The 16,258-nt window shown below is 40.2% G+C and overlaps 1 protein-coding gene across 1 annotated transcript in view; it reads left to right on the forward strand.

The window, feature by feature from the left end:
• Positions 1 to 9,124: 9,124 nt before the first annotated feature.
• LOC109959629 (uncharacterized) overlaps positions 9,125 to 16,258 on the forward strand; it is an 8,666-nt gene continuing 1,532 nt past the window's right edge. Inside the window, exons 1-2 of the mRNA XM_020599146.1 lie at positions 9,125 to 9,134; positions 9,973 to 10,215. Of these exons, the coding sequence (XP_020454802.1) occupies positions 9,125 to 9,134; positions 9,973 to 10,215 (253 nt within the window). The remainder of the gene's footprint in view (positions 9,135 to 9,972; positions 10,216 to 16,258) is intronic.

Here is a 16,258-nt window from a genome sequence, read left to right on the forward strand (position 1 = left end):
AAGTGAATTAGTGATAATTTGTTTTCAGTCTTGACATTGCTGTTAAACTGCTCATCCGTGTAATACTTGCAGTTATTTTCAGAGTTTTTAAAAAAGTTTTTTTTTAGGGTCAAAATCTTCGTCCGGTTCATGATAATGAATGTCAGTATTTCCAATAGTGTTCAGTTCCAGCTCCAGTCCCTCAAAAACTATTAACTTCTGTAACAAATCACTTGCCTCATTCCGTACATGGGTCATGCTTGTTGTTGTTGGTTCCAACGCTCATCTGCCGTCACAGATATCAATATACCTGCGTGTTTCTTCATACATCTGAGGGTCCAGCGACCCCTTCATACTCTCCTTGTCTCGGCATCCTTGGCGTGCTGGTCATGGGTCCTGGAGCCTGGTTCCGAGGTCTGGTCACTAGTCGATCATACCGCAGGAACGCGATGTCTCGGCCCTCCCACTTTTGGAGACGGTAAAAGACCTTGGAATAATATTTGACAGTGGTTTTACTTTCAATAAGCAGATCAGGGCTGTGGTTAAGACCAGCTTCTTTCATTTAAGACTTTTAACCAAGGCAAAAACTTTTTTGTCACAAACTGATTTAGAGAAAGCCATTCATGCCTTTTTTACTTCACAGTTGGACTACTGTAATGCACTTTATGTGGGGGTATCGCAGGCTTTGCTTCGTAATCTTCAATTAGTCCAAAATGCAGATGCCCTAACTCTCCTAGGTATGTCCACATCACCCCGGTTCTTTGCTCCTTGCACTGGCTTCCAATTCAGTATAGAGTTAAATTTAAGACAGTGGTGTTTGTTTTTAAGGCTATCCATGGCCTCGCTCCGCTGTACCTGTCTGACCTGCTGTCGATTTATGTGCCGCGTAGAGCTCTTCGCTCCTCAGAACACTTGTCCCTAGCTGTCCTGCGTTCTAGATATAAAAAATGGGGCGACCAGTCGTTTGCGGTATATGGCCCCAGACACTGAAATTCTCTTCCCTTAGAGGTACGGTCTAAGACTGAGCTAGCGGTTTTCAAGTCGGCCCTAAAAACCAATTTTTTTAAACAGGCTTTTGATGTTTAGGCCGTTTTCACCTCCCTCGCTGCTTAATTTGTTGTTGTGTTACCTCCATCTCTGTATGGAATTTTTATAACATTTATAACTGTTTTGTATATCTGTGTTTTTTACTGCTTCGGTATGTCAAATATTTTTTTGCATGGTTTTACTTGGCGATGTTTGTTTTACTGTGCAGCACTCTGGGCTCTTGAGTTGTAGGGTGCTATATAAATAAAGTTTATTATTATTATTATTTCAACATTGTCCAACTTAGAGCTGTAGTATATCAACACCTTTCGGGTGTGTCCACCCTCCCCCTTTTGAAACAGAACGGCATTCACAGTGCCGTCCTTTTCATCAACATCCAAATGAAAAGGTTGTGAGTAATCAGGTGCATGCAAAGCACATGCGTGTGCCAAAGCCTGTTTAATGGCAACAAAATCCTCCTCTGCTTGTGGAGTCCACAATAAAGTAGAACCATAGTTCTTCCTCCTCTCTCAAAGAGGCAAAAGCACATGCACCGACAACTGGAGTGGTGGACTGGTCTAGACAGCCGGATTTTAACTCATTTAGATAAGTCTGTGTTCTTAAGTCTGTCAGTCTTACCTCCTGGAAATGATGCTGTGTGTAGAATTCCTCCCTGTACAACCACCAGGGGTGCCATGCCCTCTGTTGCACTTTGTAGCATCTGTCTAGATAAGCCACTCTTTAATATAGGCTTCCGTTCTCCACGTGGAGATTATGGAGAAGACGGTTGTGTGTGTGTAAACTGCACCCTGCAATCTGTGCTAGAATGTGCAGCTTGCACTGGAATGACAGTGCCACTCGGAGAATTAACTTCAACTGGCATTTGTGACTTGCATGAACTGGCTCAAGGACACTGAAAACACTTGAAATTACTTAAAAAGCATGTACAATCAGCAAGAAAACCCTCAGCCTGTTTTAATCTTGCTTCAACTTTGTTTCTTGTCAAAAAAGTACAGTTACTGAATTCCTGTCTAGCTTTCACAGCAGAAAGAGAGGCTTGCTTCAGAAATAGTTTTATAGCATCCCCTTGTGGGGGAGGACTGTCACTGTCCCCAAACATCCCTTTTATTGCATGGGTCCTACAAATGCAAAATAAACGGTTTTTCGTATTGTCCTGCTCATCTTTAGGGACCATAGTTAACCATTTAAACAAAACCCTATAGAGTAATGACCCCAAAGTGTCAGGTTTACACATTTTCCATTGTTGCACAACGTTTACAGGCATATTGATACTTATGCACACGTGACTGGTGTCTCAGGGTGGAATGGTCTCTTCCCAGAACTATTGATTTGATTTGATTTATTCTTTCAAGCATGTAAAGACAGTCAATATGTCAACACACATAATTTCACACATATCCACAAATGCTAATCCATTTTCAATTAGCTTATACCTAGTACATGCTTGAACGGGGTAGGAAGAAGTTAGACTTATCTAGTCCTACCCCATAACATCATCTTACCAACATTGGTTTGCAAGCAGTATCTCTACATAGATAATTTTGTTCTACACCACACAAGTAATCTACTAAAAGATTATTACAGATTGTTAACATTCTTACATAATTACATTCTTAGATAATTATCTTCTACACCACACAAGTAATATTCTCAAAAATTATTACATAGTGTTAACATTCTTACACTACACCCACAATGTTCCACCTAATTAATCATTAAACCTGCTCTTGCATATATCTTGATTGACACATACCTTTATACTTATGTTTAAACACATCAATTCTATTACTATTTTTTATGTCCACACTTAAATTATTCCATAGTTTTACCCCACTTATGGAAATACAGAATCTTTTTTTGGTTGTACGTATAGCCCCTTATGAATAGACTAAGATCAAGTCCCGTGATGTCGCCCGGCATGGCGCAGCCGGGGGCCCACCCTGGAGCCAGGCCCGGGCTTGGGGCTCGAATGCGAGCGCCTGGTGGCCGGGCCTCCCCCCGTGGGGCCCGGCCGGGCTTAGCCCGAACGAGTGACGTGGGGATGTCCTCCCGTAGGCTCACCACCTGCAGGAGGATCCGTAAGGGGCCGGTGCATAGTACTGCCTGCGTGCATGTTGGAGGTGCAAGATACCTGAGCGTGTAATGTTAATTTTTACCTGTGTTCATTGAATAAATCAGCACTGTTTTGAAGTTACTTGGACTGTTTCGTCTCTCAGAGTTAGCGTGGTGAAAAGTACTGGGGTCCCAACAAGAGAATGGAATTAGAGCAGACTTTAAATCATACTAAATTGCATTACTAACACATCTGACTCAACACATTGTCTTAACAATTATCTAACCAATTTATTAATATCTAACACTAGCTTGCTATAGAGGGTGGGGGGAAGTGGAACCAGAAACCTCAGAGTGACACAAGCACCTGGATCAGTCATAGCAGATGCCAGTATAAAGTTTGCAACATGTACCTAACAGGAATTTGTGTGACTCAAATGTCTGTGGAGATTACACTTCATTAAATACACCAGAGGGGAAAAAATAGACTTTGAGGATTAAAGCATGACCAGGACACGTCTCACATCTCGGAGTTGGTGTTTAACAGATAGAAAATCTGTCTTTTCCATTAGATGGAAAGTGATGCATCTGCGGGCTAATGTTGCTATGACAGCATGGTGGAGATGGTTTTCCTATGTGCTTGGCATCTGTCTTTTATATCTGTCTATTATTTCTACAGTGATGTTAGGACAGCTGCTGTTTTTTAACCCCCATTAATTGAGTTGTCACGCCCAGTGCTGCCTTTGAAAAGAATTCAGCTGCACCTTAAATAAATCTGGTCATAAAATGTAACTGATCACTTGCGGTCTGAAGCCCTGCACTGGAATAATGACTGGAACAGGATGATTTCTCTTAAAAAAGGAAAAAAAAGTGCACGGCTCTATGCCCTTTGTTGGACTAAACCAGTCCTGCATGTCCTTTTATGAAGAATGCTCAAAGACAAATCTGTCCTTTGAGATATTTATTACAATCAATATTTAAGAAAAAATATTCAAGAAAAGCAATACAGAGCTCTGGATTCTGTTTCTATCTGAAGCCCTATCACACACAGAAGTATAGTGCATAGCTGCTGCAGGAAGCCGGAACCACGAGTTTCCTCTTCACAGAGAATTTATAATAAGTGTCATGCAAATGATCTGACATCATCTGTGCTGTCCATCCTCGTTCCTTGGTTGGTTTCTTGACCTCGTTCTGACCCTTCATTTGGTGATCTTGTCGCCAGGCAGATTTTGATCTGTGAAACTCTTGAACGACATCCTGACCTTTTGATCTAGACATTACACTCCTACATACGTCTTTAAAATGTAGGATTATGGCTCTTATTACCATTGCTAACTCTGAGAGACGAGACAGTCCAAGTAACTTCAAAACAGTGCTGATTTATTCATAGGATCACACGCTCAGGTATCTTGCACCTCCAAACTGCACGCAGGCAGATGTAAGATGAAAGACCCTGAACCCACCAGGCCTATACATTATATCCCCTCGGTTGGGCTAGCCCCATACTACACAGAAACGTCAACCGCGACGTTTCTGTTGCCAGCCTTGCAGCTGGCCATAACAGTAGTCAAAACATGAAGCAAATCAATGTGCATGTGTGTATGTCTGTTGATTAAACTACACAGCCTTATGTTGGTACAGTATATTGGTTACTTGCCCCTTGCTGTTGCCTGTATGTACGTGCACATTGAGAGCAGCTGTACCAGAGTCAAATTCCTCGTGTCCAGCACACCTGGCCAATAAAGCTGATCCTGAGATTCTGAGTTATACCCTCTTTTTCCAGCTGTTTCCCAGGACACAGGATGCAACAGCTAAGTAGTGAAAGCTTCTGACTACTCATTGAGTCACATGGAAGGCTTTTGCTATGTCCATTAAGGCTGTTGGTAGTGATATTATCAAATGGTCAGCAACTAGTCAACATCGTGGTGAAAAGGTTGATTGTCCATGGTGATGCTAATCTGTGTGACCCTCCCATTTAACACACAAGTGTGGAAAGAAATTAGAGTGTAACACTAGTCTATCAAAATTATATTGCCTCAGTGAGTGACTGACTGTGTCAAATTCCTCGTGTGTCCGTCACACCTGGCCAATAAAGCTGATTCTGAGAATACTTTCTGAATCCACTACATATTAAACAAATATTATTGTTTCATGTGTGATATGCACATCTTCAAACAGCCAAAAAATAACAAAAACAACATTGTTGATAGATAATCCCCAAATTTGATGTAGTAACCACTAGTATACTACAGCTGTGGAGTTTAACTGCTGACAGCATTGAAAAATATACTGAACTAAAGGTGCTGGCATCCTCATCGTGCCAGAACCTCCCAGTCAACTTCTGTCACTGAGGACTTTGTGCTCCTGGTGCGATAGTGTTGTCTTGGGTGGCTTCCAGAATACATTGTGCTGACATACTTTTATTCATTATGTTATTTCTTCACAGCATAAGCAATATGCAATCCAGTTTATCACAGCACATCATTCACGTTACAGAGGACACCCGCTCACATAATTGTTACTTCCCAGAGGGTGTGTGAAGAATCACACTGCAGTGTTTTCACACAAAGCTGCAGTTTGCAGTCAGATCAGTTACTATGTATTAGTCATACATGTGTTATAGAGAGGAAAGCAGACCAAGAGCCCTGCCACCAAGACAGCTGTGGTTGTTCTGTCAGTCAGGTTATTTTTAAAACCTTTATATACATGAAATAAAATATCTTCCAGTAGAAAAATGCCATACTGACAAAAAATTGTCCTGCATTTAGTCCAGGCCTTGCTGTTTTATAATTCCCTTTATTCACTCAAAGTGCTGTGGTCTGAAACTTTAACATGAACATACCAGTGACATATTCATGTGAAAAAAAGTTACAATTGTAACTTCAGTGAGTAAAATTTAAATTTTGCGAAGCTTGTTACATATGTATGTGTCACGGCCAGTTGGCCACAAACCAGACTGAGGGACTCGAAGGCAGGACTCAGATTATTGGAGCATACAAATTACTTTGTTGCAAAGAATACAGGGAAGCAAAGACTCAGGTTGTTTGTAGGACGACTGGACTCCAGGGAGAACTGGTAACTGGACAGGGTATGTTAGAAATTAATAAATCAGTCAGATAATTATTAGACATTAATGTGTTGAATCAAATGTATTAGTAATGCAGTTTAGTAAGATTCAAAGTCTGCTCTAGACTGCTTTGCTCCAAGGTTAGAAGACAACATTGATTCTGAAAAGTACCTTGAGTGTACTGAAAGTACTGAAAGTGTACCTTGACACCAATTGTTTTATTGTATTAATCTTGTGTTAGAATTATGTCTGAAAGAATGTTTTAGTTACGCGCCACGTAACAACACACACACGGAATTTTTCATTTTGTTATGACCAGCTGCTCCAAGCCTGTGGAACTCTAGATAAGAGAAGGAGATGCCGGACTGTCTCCAACTCATGATGTTTTTATATCTTTTTGTGTAAGGGGTTAGGCCAAATCCTTATAAATGTATTAGGCTCTGTGTTTCAGGGACTTCTTTCTTCCAGCAGTTGTCTGGAGCAGGGAGCTACCCAGGTTGTGTTCTGTAAATTTTATTTGTGGCTCTAAAATAAATCAGCACTAAAATGAAGGAAGACGGAGTCCTTCCTTTCTCAGATCTGTCCAATTAAAGAACTGGGGTATAACAGGTAGGTCTGGACTGTGAGTGAAGGCTGGGGTAAGGAAGACTGGACTGTCAGAGAGTTGCTGGTCTGTGGGGACTTGAAGGACCACCATGCCGCTCCAGCAGGTAGAGTGGTTTTGTCGGCAGAGGATCGGGTGCTGGTTGTGATGGAACTGGAGTGATTATCCATGGATTTGGCTTCTGGAGGGAATTTAATGACTCTCCAAAACAAAATTGTCAACCTCATGGCCATGCTAGAGAAAAACTGGATCTACTGGTTAAAAACATTAACTCCTTATGGGCTTAATACTAAATTAGATCTTAAATTTTTCTCCTTTTGGTCAATTTAATAACCTACAGTCACAAGAAAAAGTAATGGAACTGTTTGCAGTTTCCTGGTTTTCAGCATAAACTGGTCATGAAACATGATCTGATCTTCACCAAAGTTACAAATATCAACAAACACAATATTTGTGAGCTGTTAAAACACAAACAGTCATCTTTTACAGACTAAATGTCAGCTGGAGTCAGGTGTTAGCAAACCTGGAGTCCAATCAATGAAATGACAATGGAGAGTCTGTTTCTATGGTATGACATTCTCATGTAGGCCACTGATGTTTATAGTAATGGTTTTTCAGCACTTCCATTTGAATATATGAGTTAAGATTTTGGGAATTTATATTGGTATTCATTAGTTCATGCATTTTTATGAATAAATAATATTAATGAGTGGTGTTTGTTCTTTAATAATGTAAATTAAATATACTCAGCTTGTGTTTTTGAATGATTGTCCCAGATCTTTATGGTAAATGGACTGTACTTATATAGCACATTTCTCACAGTGTGTTGCACTGCCCAAAGCGCTTTACAGGAGATCATACACCATTCACCCATTCACACACAGATGATAACAAGGCTAGTCAAGCCACTGGGAGTAATTTGGGGTTCAGTGTCTTGCTCAGGGACACTTAGGCATGTGGGGAGACCGGGAGTCGAACCACCAACTTGCTGGTCAGGAGATGACTTGCCCTACCTTGTGAGCCACAGCCACCCCCCTTTAACCCCCCTTTAATTTTGATTAGGGAGAAAACAAGGCTGAAAAAAGTGCCAGTGTTCCGCAGCCAAATATTCTGCATGGGCTACTTATTGCTTGACTACTATATGTGTTTAAAAACATCACTTCTCAAACCAAATAACACACTGTTAAGAATAAAAGAAAATCTCAAGCAAGTTCTATATTTGGTTCAAAAGAGTTTTCACCCTAACAGAGAGTTGATGAACGTCTGCCCTGTTGTCTGTTAATGTATTTTCAACAACCGGCTTAGTAAGCCATAAAAGCTCTGCAGTCACTGGCACAGTGTGTGAATTGGCAGCTACTGATGAAGCAGAATGAGTGACGCAATGATAAAAGCCTCAGGCTGTGCCAAAATGGCACCCTCGTTGATCCTATAGTTTAATCCTCTGTTTTGGGGGTAGACAAACAGCAATCACTATTTAAGCCCAACAATTGCAAACACACAATAAGAGACCATCTGGATTTGCAGTATTGGGATAGGTTCTTAATGCATATGTTTTCCCTTTTAAAAGGATGCAGAGTGCTCGTTGGGCAGAAACTGGAGAAAGAAAGTGAAAGAAGGGAGGTGGTACTGGCATGGCAACCCATGGTAATGCCACACTCTCCAGTCCGGGTATACAATTCTTGGCCTAAACGTTAAACAAGTGAGCCTGTGACTGGAAGGTTGCCGATTTAATCACTGGATTAAATCCAGGTGGGACAGGTAATAAAGCAACGCCTCCTATGCCCTCATCAACGCCACTGTGGTGCCCTCGTGCAAGGCCCTTAACCCCAAACTGCTGCAGTGGGGCTGCTAATTGGCCACAGGTCAGTCTGTGGTTGTAATGGCCAGCTTCCTGGTGTGAATGTGTAACTGTGTGAATGTGATCAGGGTATCGATGAAAAAGAGAAGTGGCCTCTTAGTCTATACCCTGAATAAATAAGTTTCCAAAAAAAAGATGGTTCTGCAGTATATGATTTATCCATGCCAATGCTGAAAAAGGTTTTCACTGAATGTAGTCCAGGGTTTTGTACCAAAGCCCCAATACTGTATATACAAGATGTTAGACAAATATCTTGACATTTTGTAATATAGGCTCTTGGACTCAACAAATGCTCAAACCTACAGCTAGAATCCATGTTATACTATCATTACAGAATGATAACAACATAAATGTTCATCTTCAACTTTTCTGGTTCAGGTTTGTCCAATTTACACCCTACTGGCCTCCCAAATCCCAAATAGGTCCTTTCCTTTTACTTGATCTTAAAACCGTCTGTTCATAAGAGATGTAAAAGGGCAGTTTAACCCTGTAACATCACAATGTGTGCTAATATACGATGGGGAGAGGTAATGATTCAATATCAGCACACCTGGCCAATGTTTGTATTCAGCATATTTCCAGTGCAGCTATTCACATGAAATTAAGACATTAAGACATTGCTATTAATTCAATAAGGCAACACAGCAAAAGAAACCAAAACATTCAATTAAAATAGTTATGTGCATTAAGCAAAAAAGAAAAAGCACTGAACCAACTGATTCCACTAATGAGGTCTCTTACCTGTGCTAATTAGAATCAGCTGGGTTAGTGCATGTGGCTCTTTTTCTGCTCATAGGTTTAAAGGCAAAGACCATTTGACCTTAATTGTCACACATATTCAGTCAAGGGCACAAAGGGCACTTGACTGGGCACTAAAGCTGATCAACAAATGTAAAGGTTGTATATGTGGACACATGTTCATTCCTAAAAGATGAAGTCAACTTTCTTTAATTCTCTCATTGGTTAAGTAGGGTTTATTAACCTCACTGCTTTGACCATGATCAGTTTGAGTATAGAGCAAACTGATCGACAGAAGATGCTATCAACACAGCCCTCCACACCGCACTGTACCACCTGGAGAAGCCGGGGAACTACAGTATGTTTGAATGCTATTTGTGGACTATAGTTCACACAGTCATCCCAGGTATACCCGTGGACAAGCCGCTACACCTGGGCTTAACCTCGTTCGACCTGTGCCTGGATTACAGACTTCCTCACAAACTACAAACATGTAAAGATTGGCCCCCACTGCTCCTCCACCATCACGCTTAGTACTGGCTCCTCACAGGGCAGTGTACTGAGCCCACTCCTCTATTCCCTGTACACTCACGACTGCACTCCCATCCACCATCATCAAATTTGCAGATGACACCACTGTGGTCAGCTTAATAACTGGAGGAGATGAGTCAGCATACACGGATGAGGTGAGGGCATTGTCCAAGTGGTGCGTAGACAACAACCTGTCCCTCAACACCAGGAAGACCAAAGAAATGTTGACTGACTTCAGAGGAGGAACAGGATGGATCAATGGGGATGAGGTGGAGCGGGTCTCCACCTTTAAGTTCCCTGGGGACTACACAGCAAATTCAGTTAAAATTCTAGTGTTGGGTCCTTTTAGAGTGAAGTGTTGAGGTTCTGGTGTTTTTGCTAGAGTGAACTTTGTGCTAGTGACAATACAATGTTGGTGGCATAACATTACGGTGTTAATGGTATTCAACACCGAAGAGTGTTACTTTAAACATCTGGGCATTTGGGTAGGTATGCTTGTGGAGATTTGTGACAGCCGCCATTTTCTTGGTCTCACTTTGAGCATGAAAAGGATATACTGGTGAGTTTAATATAAATAATTCTCATTGTATTCCAGCTATTTTCTCATAACAATACACTTATGTTGGCTTGTTTCAAATGTTAGCGTTTACAATGAAAACCTGTATCATCATTAACAAGTTTCCACTTGCTTACTGGTAAGTGATAACGTTAGCTAGCTAACTTCAATGTAACTTTAGTTAAATTTAATTTTAGGACACGTGTGGGCTAACATGTAGGTGAACTCCTTTTAAAAATAATTTTAAGCTGTTTTGGCCAAGGAGAGCATCATATTAACTATTTCATACAAACAGCGTTTCAACTGATACAGCGGCGCCTTGGGTTTTAGCTGCAAAATTGGTTTGCCGTCTATATACCGGTAACATAACGTTAGTTAGCTAAAGTCTTAATTAATGTAACGTTAACTCATGTCTAATGATGTTTAATATGTGTAATGCTAATTATAGTTGTTGACCTTCAGTTGCAATCTTGATAATGATTTAATTTTCTATACTCTTGATTCATAGCAGTCAGCAAGGTCAGTGAGATCTCTGTTCAAAAAGTCATCCCTCAGGTAAGAAATGTTAGTTTGGCTGAATTTGTCTACCTGTTAAGTCACCAAAAATGTAGCAAAGTGTTAAAAGTTCCTCCAGTTTTGAGGGATTTCTGCAGGAATTATGTATATATTTAACATATATAAGCATTGTGAATTGTCTGGAATTATAACTGAATAGGGATTAATCTGCAGAGATACAATATAAAATATATTTAACAAAGCTATATTATTTATGAAGACGAGACTTGTGTCCAAGAACTCAAATGCATATAGCACAAGGAAGTGGTCCAAGATGAGAGAGGGAGCTGCCTTAGTGTGCTGGTCAGTTACACGAAGAGCATTGCAAAGAGGTCATATCCTTGATGAACCACACCAGTGACAGAGAAATCATCCTGGAGAAGATGAAAGAGACCTTTGAGTATAGGCAGCATCTCATCCACAGCCCAGATGAATCGCACACTGTATTATATGTGTTTCCAAGGCTACTGGATAATAAAGGGCTGGTAAGAATAGTCATTCTTTTTTTTAGCCAAACTACTTGAGAAGTGGCATATGTCCTATAAAGAAAAGGTGATCAGAGAAGCGGAGAGCCTTACGTCCACCCTGATGCTCCAAAGTTTGTTGAGGTCTGCCAGGAAACAGTGGCATGATGAATCCTCAGAGAGTTGCCCAGGTATTGATTCAAGTTCAATGTTCTAACAATGTGTACGTGTAGCAATTACAGGTTGTTGCACAATGCACCTATTGCAGTTACTTTACACACTTTACATTTAGCATTAAGTCTTGACAAAATTTTTGTAGTAAATCTACAACATTCTGTTAGCACAAGTCACTGTCTGTCATGGGTATTGAGTTTGGGCCTGTCAATTCAAAAGATGCTGAGTGATATTGAAAATGGTGATGTGATTTCAGAACATTTTCAAATTGATATGTCAAGTGAAATAAGTGTCACAACATGGGTTAAACTTAATGGTATTGAGTATCACATGGGTCTTGTTGTTTGCTCTGAGATGCCAGTGTTCAGTAAGATTGTTTGTATCTTTCTGAGAAATGAAGTGTATTTTTGTGTATCAGAAATGGAGCCTACATTTGAGGAGCATTTTCATGCTTTTGATGTTGTTGACCAAGTGCATAATGTTTCAGTTGTATCACCTCATGAGTTGAGATACTTCAAGCCCTTTGATATCCAAATGTCTTATGGTACGGACAGACTCATTTTACTATGTTGTGCTATATGGCTGTATTGTATAGGGCAACAGTGAGGTATCAATTTTGGTTGGTATTGTACATACAATGTGCAGGGTTTTTTAGTGCACTGATTTGACAAATTTAATACCTTTGTTAAAGGAAAAATAAATATTTTTGTTCATTGCAGTACTTTTTGGAGTGATTATTGCACATGGATGACAGGATAGTTACACTAACAGATTCATTTAAACTCTTAATAGTGTTAATCCAAGTGCACCATTTAGCTTTCATTAGTAGTGTAATCAACGCTATTTTAGCATAAATTGTCACCATAAAATGTTAACCTGATTTCTGGTGGTGTTGACAATTTACTCCATCAGTGTCTGTAATGAGTGAACTTTAAACACTTACTTAGTGTTCTTGTCATCTGTTGTGGTGTTAAAATTTTACACTGTAAGAGTATTTTGACATACAGCATCACCGTTTGGTATTCTGGCTGCCCTGCTGCAGACAAGAAGGCACTTCAGGTGATTATAAGAACTGCTGAGAAAATCATCAGATGCTCTTTGCCTACTCTGAAGGATATTGCCAGCTCAAGATGTCTCAGCAGAGCTAGGGACATCCTAAAGGACAATACGCACTCTGGATATGAACTGTTTGTCCTCCTGCCCTCTGGAAGGAGATACAGAAGCTTGAAAAGCAGGATTAATAGACTTATAAACAGCTTTTATCCCTGGGCTATCCGAACTGTGAATGCTGCTAATTACAACTGTGTGTAATGATTTGATGCATTCACTCTGTATTTTAATATATATAATTAGAAATAATCTATTACTTTTATGTTTGTGTGGATGTGGTTATTATGGCTGGGGGAATGGGTATTTTTTATTTTTTTTTTTTTTTATTTGCTCATAATTTCTCGTAGGCTCACCTGGTAGATGCCCTGGCAGAGGTTGCAGCCATGGAAATGCTACCCTATAAATTAGAAATAATATATTTTATATTTGTGTGGATGTAGTTGTTGTGGCTGTGAGAATGGATATTTTATATTTTCATGTTTTTATATTGATATACTGATCAGATGTGGCACATCTAATTTCGCTGTACTCATAGTACAATGACAATAAAAGTAGTTTCCAGTTTCAAGTAAATGAATAGGTTTGCGATTTATGCTCTAGTGCATAAATTCTAGGTTGAACAGTCTTTATTGAAGCACACAGGAAAATGGTGGCACACAGGAATATATCAATACTGAAAGTGTCAGAGCAATCAGCTTCAGACTTCGTAGAACATATAGCAAGCTATAGAAAGAAGGAGACAGTGAAGGCATTAACTAATGAGCAAGATTTCAAAAGGTAAGATCAAGAAAGCAAGTGACCCAATGTGGCAGAATGTTATTTGCTATGTATTCCACATCAGACTGGTTACTTTGTAGGTGTTCTCGAGTTTTCTCTCTCTTTCCAGTTCTACGTCCTCTTTACATCCACTCAGAAATCTGAGTTGCAAAATACTGAATACAAAAAAGGGCTCATGTCTGAAAACTTTGTTTCAAATTCTGCCATAATTTTCACGCCTCTGTGCCAGCGAGAGCCATGGCCGGAGGCTTTAGGTTCTCTGGTTGTCTGTCTATCCGTTCCATTCTTTTGAATATGATATGTCAGGAACAACTTGAGGGAATTTATTCAGATTTGGCACAAATGTCCACTCAGACTCAAGGATGAACTGATTAGATTTGGGTTATCAAAACTCAAGGTTAGTGGTTAGGCCCTGTGACTCCATAGATGCTGAAGCTATTGGGATGAAGTTGCTGGCACGTTTGTCCAAACAGCAGTGAACATTTTCCACCTCTCTATTTAAAGTCCCGGTGCAAGTAGTAGTGTGGTAGGAAGAAGAGAGTGAAGGTGGATAAATGCTTGTGACACAGATCTGCACATAACAGTTGACTTTTTATTAACTGAAACCACAGTCAGTTCTTTAGTTGATTCGTGCTAACCAACATTGATATTTTTTATAACATAGTTTTATAGTTGATATTTTTATGACAATGTATCAAATGACAAAGTGAATGCATAAGCTAATAAAAGGCTTTAGCTCACTGTTTATTATTATTATATTTAAAGTCATTTGTGGCCACAGCAGACAGTACAATGTACACAAGCTGTTCAGCAGCACACAGCAGACACACACTGTCGGAAATAGCACAGACCACAGTGGAGCATTTAGCACCTAAAGATCCAGATGCTGGTAATAGAGTAACAGAGTAATGTGGAACAAAGCAAAGGAATGACTGAATACTGAAAAATGCACTCAGCCAAAGGTACACATAGGACACCAACAGTTACAGTAAGCACAGCGATCTCAACAGAAAATCTCAAGAGCAAGTTAAAATGATCTTTCACTGAAATACTAGACATTTCCCAGTATTAAGAAGGAGCTGAAAACAGCTTGATATCTGCCAGTAGGAGCAGAGGGAGGACATTGAAGCAGATGGAGGCACTGCTGTGCCATGTTGCCTTTCCTTTAGCTTCTGCCACTGATGAGTTGTGGATGTTGCTGTAATGCACATAACTTTTCTGTTGCGGTGGATAGCTCTCCATATTGTGTTCCTGAGTGGAATCTCCAAGAAGCACCTTGCTGCCTGCTTCAGCATGCTATTGTGAAACAGCAGCCTCACCAGCACAAACAGATGATTACTTGGCGGCAGTAGTTCTGCAAGAACCTGGCTTCACTCTTCGCCCAATCAAAGAGCTGCACCTGGTGCTTCATTAGTGTTACCTTCTTGTCTCTGCTGTCTCTTGGCAAGTACACACAGAAATCCAAATGAATTACAAATTGTCAGGGCCTGTGCCACTGCTGATAATAATGTGCAAGAGCAAGAAACCGTCTCTGAAGAAAAGTTTATTTGAAGAACAATGACATCCGTCTCAGTATCATCACGAATATAAATGCGCTTTGACATAAAGCTATGGGGGTATTGTCTTTTGTATAACCAAACTCTCTGTTGTTGTTTTGGAGTTTGGAGTTTAATTTCTGTCTGTCTTATCAAAACCTCTCCCAGTATTCCAGTTGTTTTGCATGTCAGTCTTTTGATATTTAATGAATGGTACCAACTTCATTGTCTCAACATAACATGCTGTAGTGCACCAGACAGTTGACTGATAAAATGACAACACCAGAGCTTTGGAGAAACAAAGACTATGCACTCTGTTTTCTTGCAACATAGCACAGCATTAAACTTATGTTTAAACTCCAGGCACAAGGCCCATATGGATGTTAAACAGTGTTTGCAATTTTGGTGACCTCAGACACAAAGCACTTTCATGCTCAACCAAGCATTGTGGAGGAAAGGTGGAACACATTTAGTGATGTTCCAAATTGAACAGATCAGTATATACTGAACTAGTAGGTTCAATACAAATGGAGTAGATGGTGGTACGTACTGACATCAGGAAACAGCCATATGTTGTGCACAAAGGTCCGACACTGACAAAGGCTTTCACATTCTCCTGTCTACTTGCCTTTTATATGATGCCAACCTAACTACCAGCTAAATAAATCAAAGCATGGCCATGACTGTAAGATTGCTTATTAGACATGGACCAACATGTAGGACCTCTGAATTCACAATACATTTGTAAATATTTTTCCAAAAGACATGTGGATTACGCTGCTGCACCATGTTACAGGATCACGTGTGGGCCCGTGGTGTCAGCAGATAGAGGAGTGGCTCCATCACACCAGAGACTCACAGAAATAGTTCTTGATGCACGTTGACTCAAGAATGTTTACAAGTGTCTGTGTTTCAGGTTTGACAGCCAAGCAAAGTTATTTTTTTCCCCTATGCAAATATTTCACTGTAACTTTGAATTGGTCCTTCCCTTAATATAAATATTGTATATTGTTTCCACTGTGCTCTCAGGTCACCTGCAGACCGGGAATCTTTCCATAATCACATACTTCACTATGCAATCAAGTGCTTCAGCTTCTCCTCACCTGTATATGCAGCTCAGGCCATGGAGTCTGTGGCTTTTAGTCAGTAAAGTCACAGGTGCTGAGACAAGGCAGGTAGAATAGAATAAAGAATACAATTTCATTGTTTTT

The sequence above is a fragment of the Monopterus albus genome, unplaced genomic scaffold (genome assembly GCF_001952655.1).
Source record: "Monopterus albus unplaced genomic scaffold, M_albus_1.0 scaffold40.1, whole genome shotgun sequence".
NCBI classification, from domain to species: Eukaryota; Metazoa; Chordata; class Actinopteri; order Synbranchiformes; family Synbranchidae; genus Monopterus; species Monopterus albus.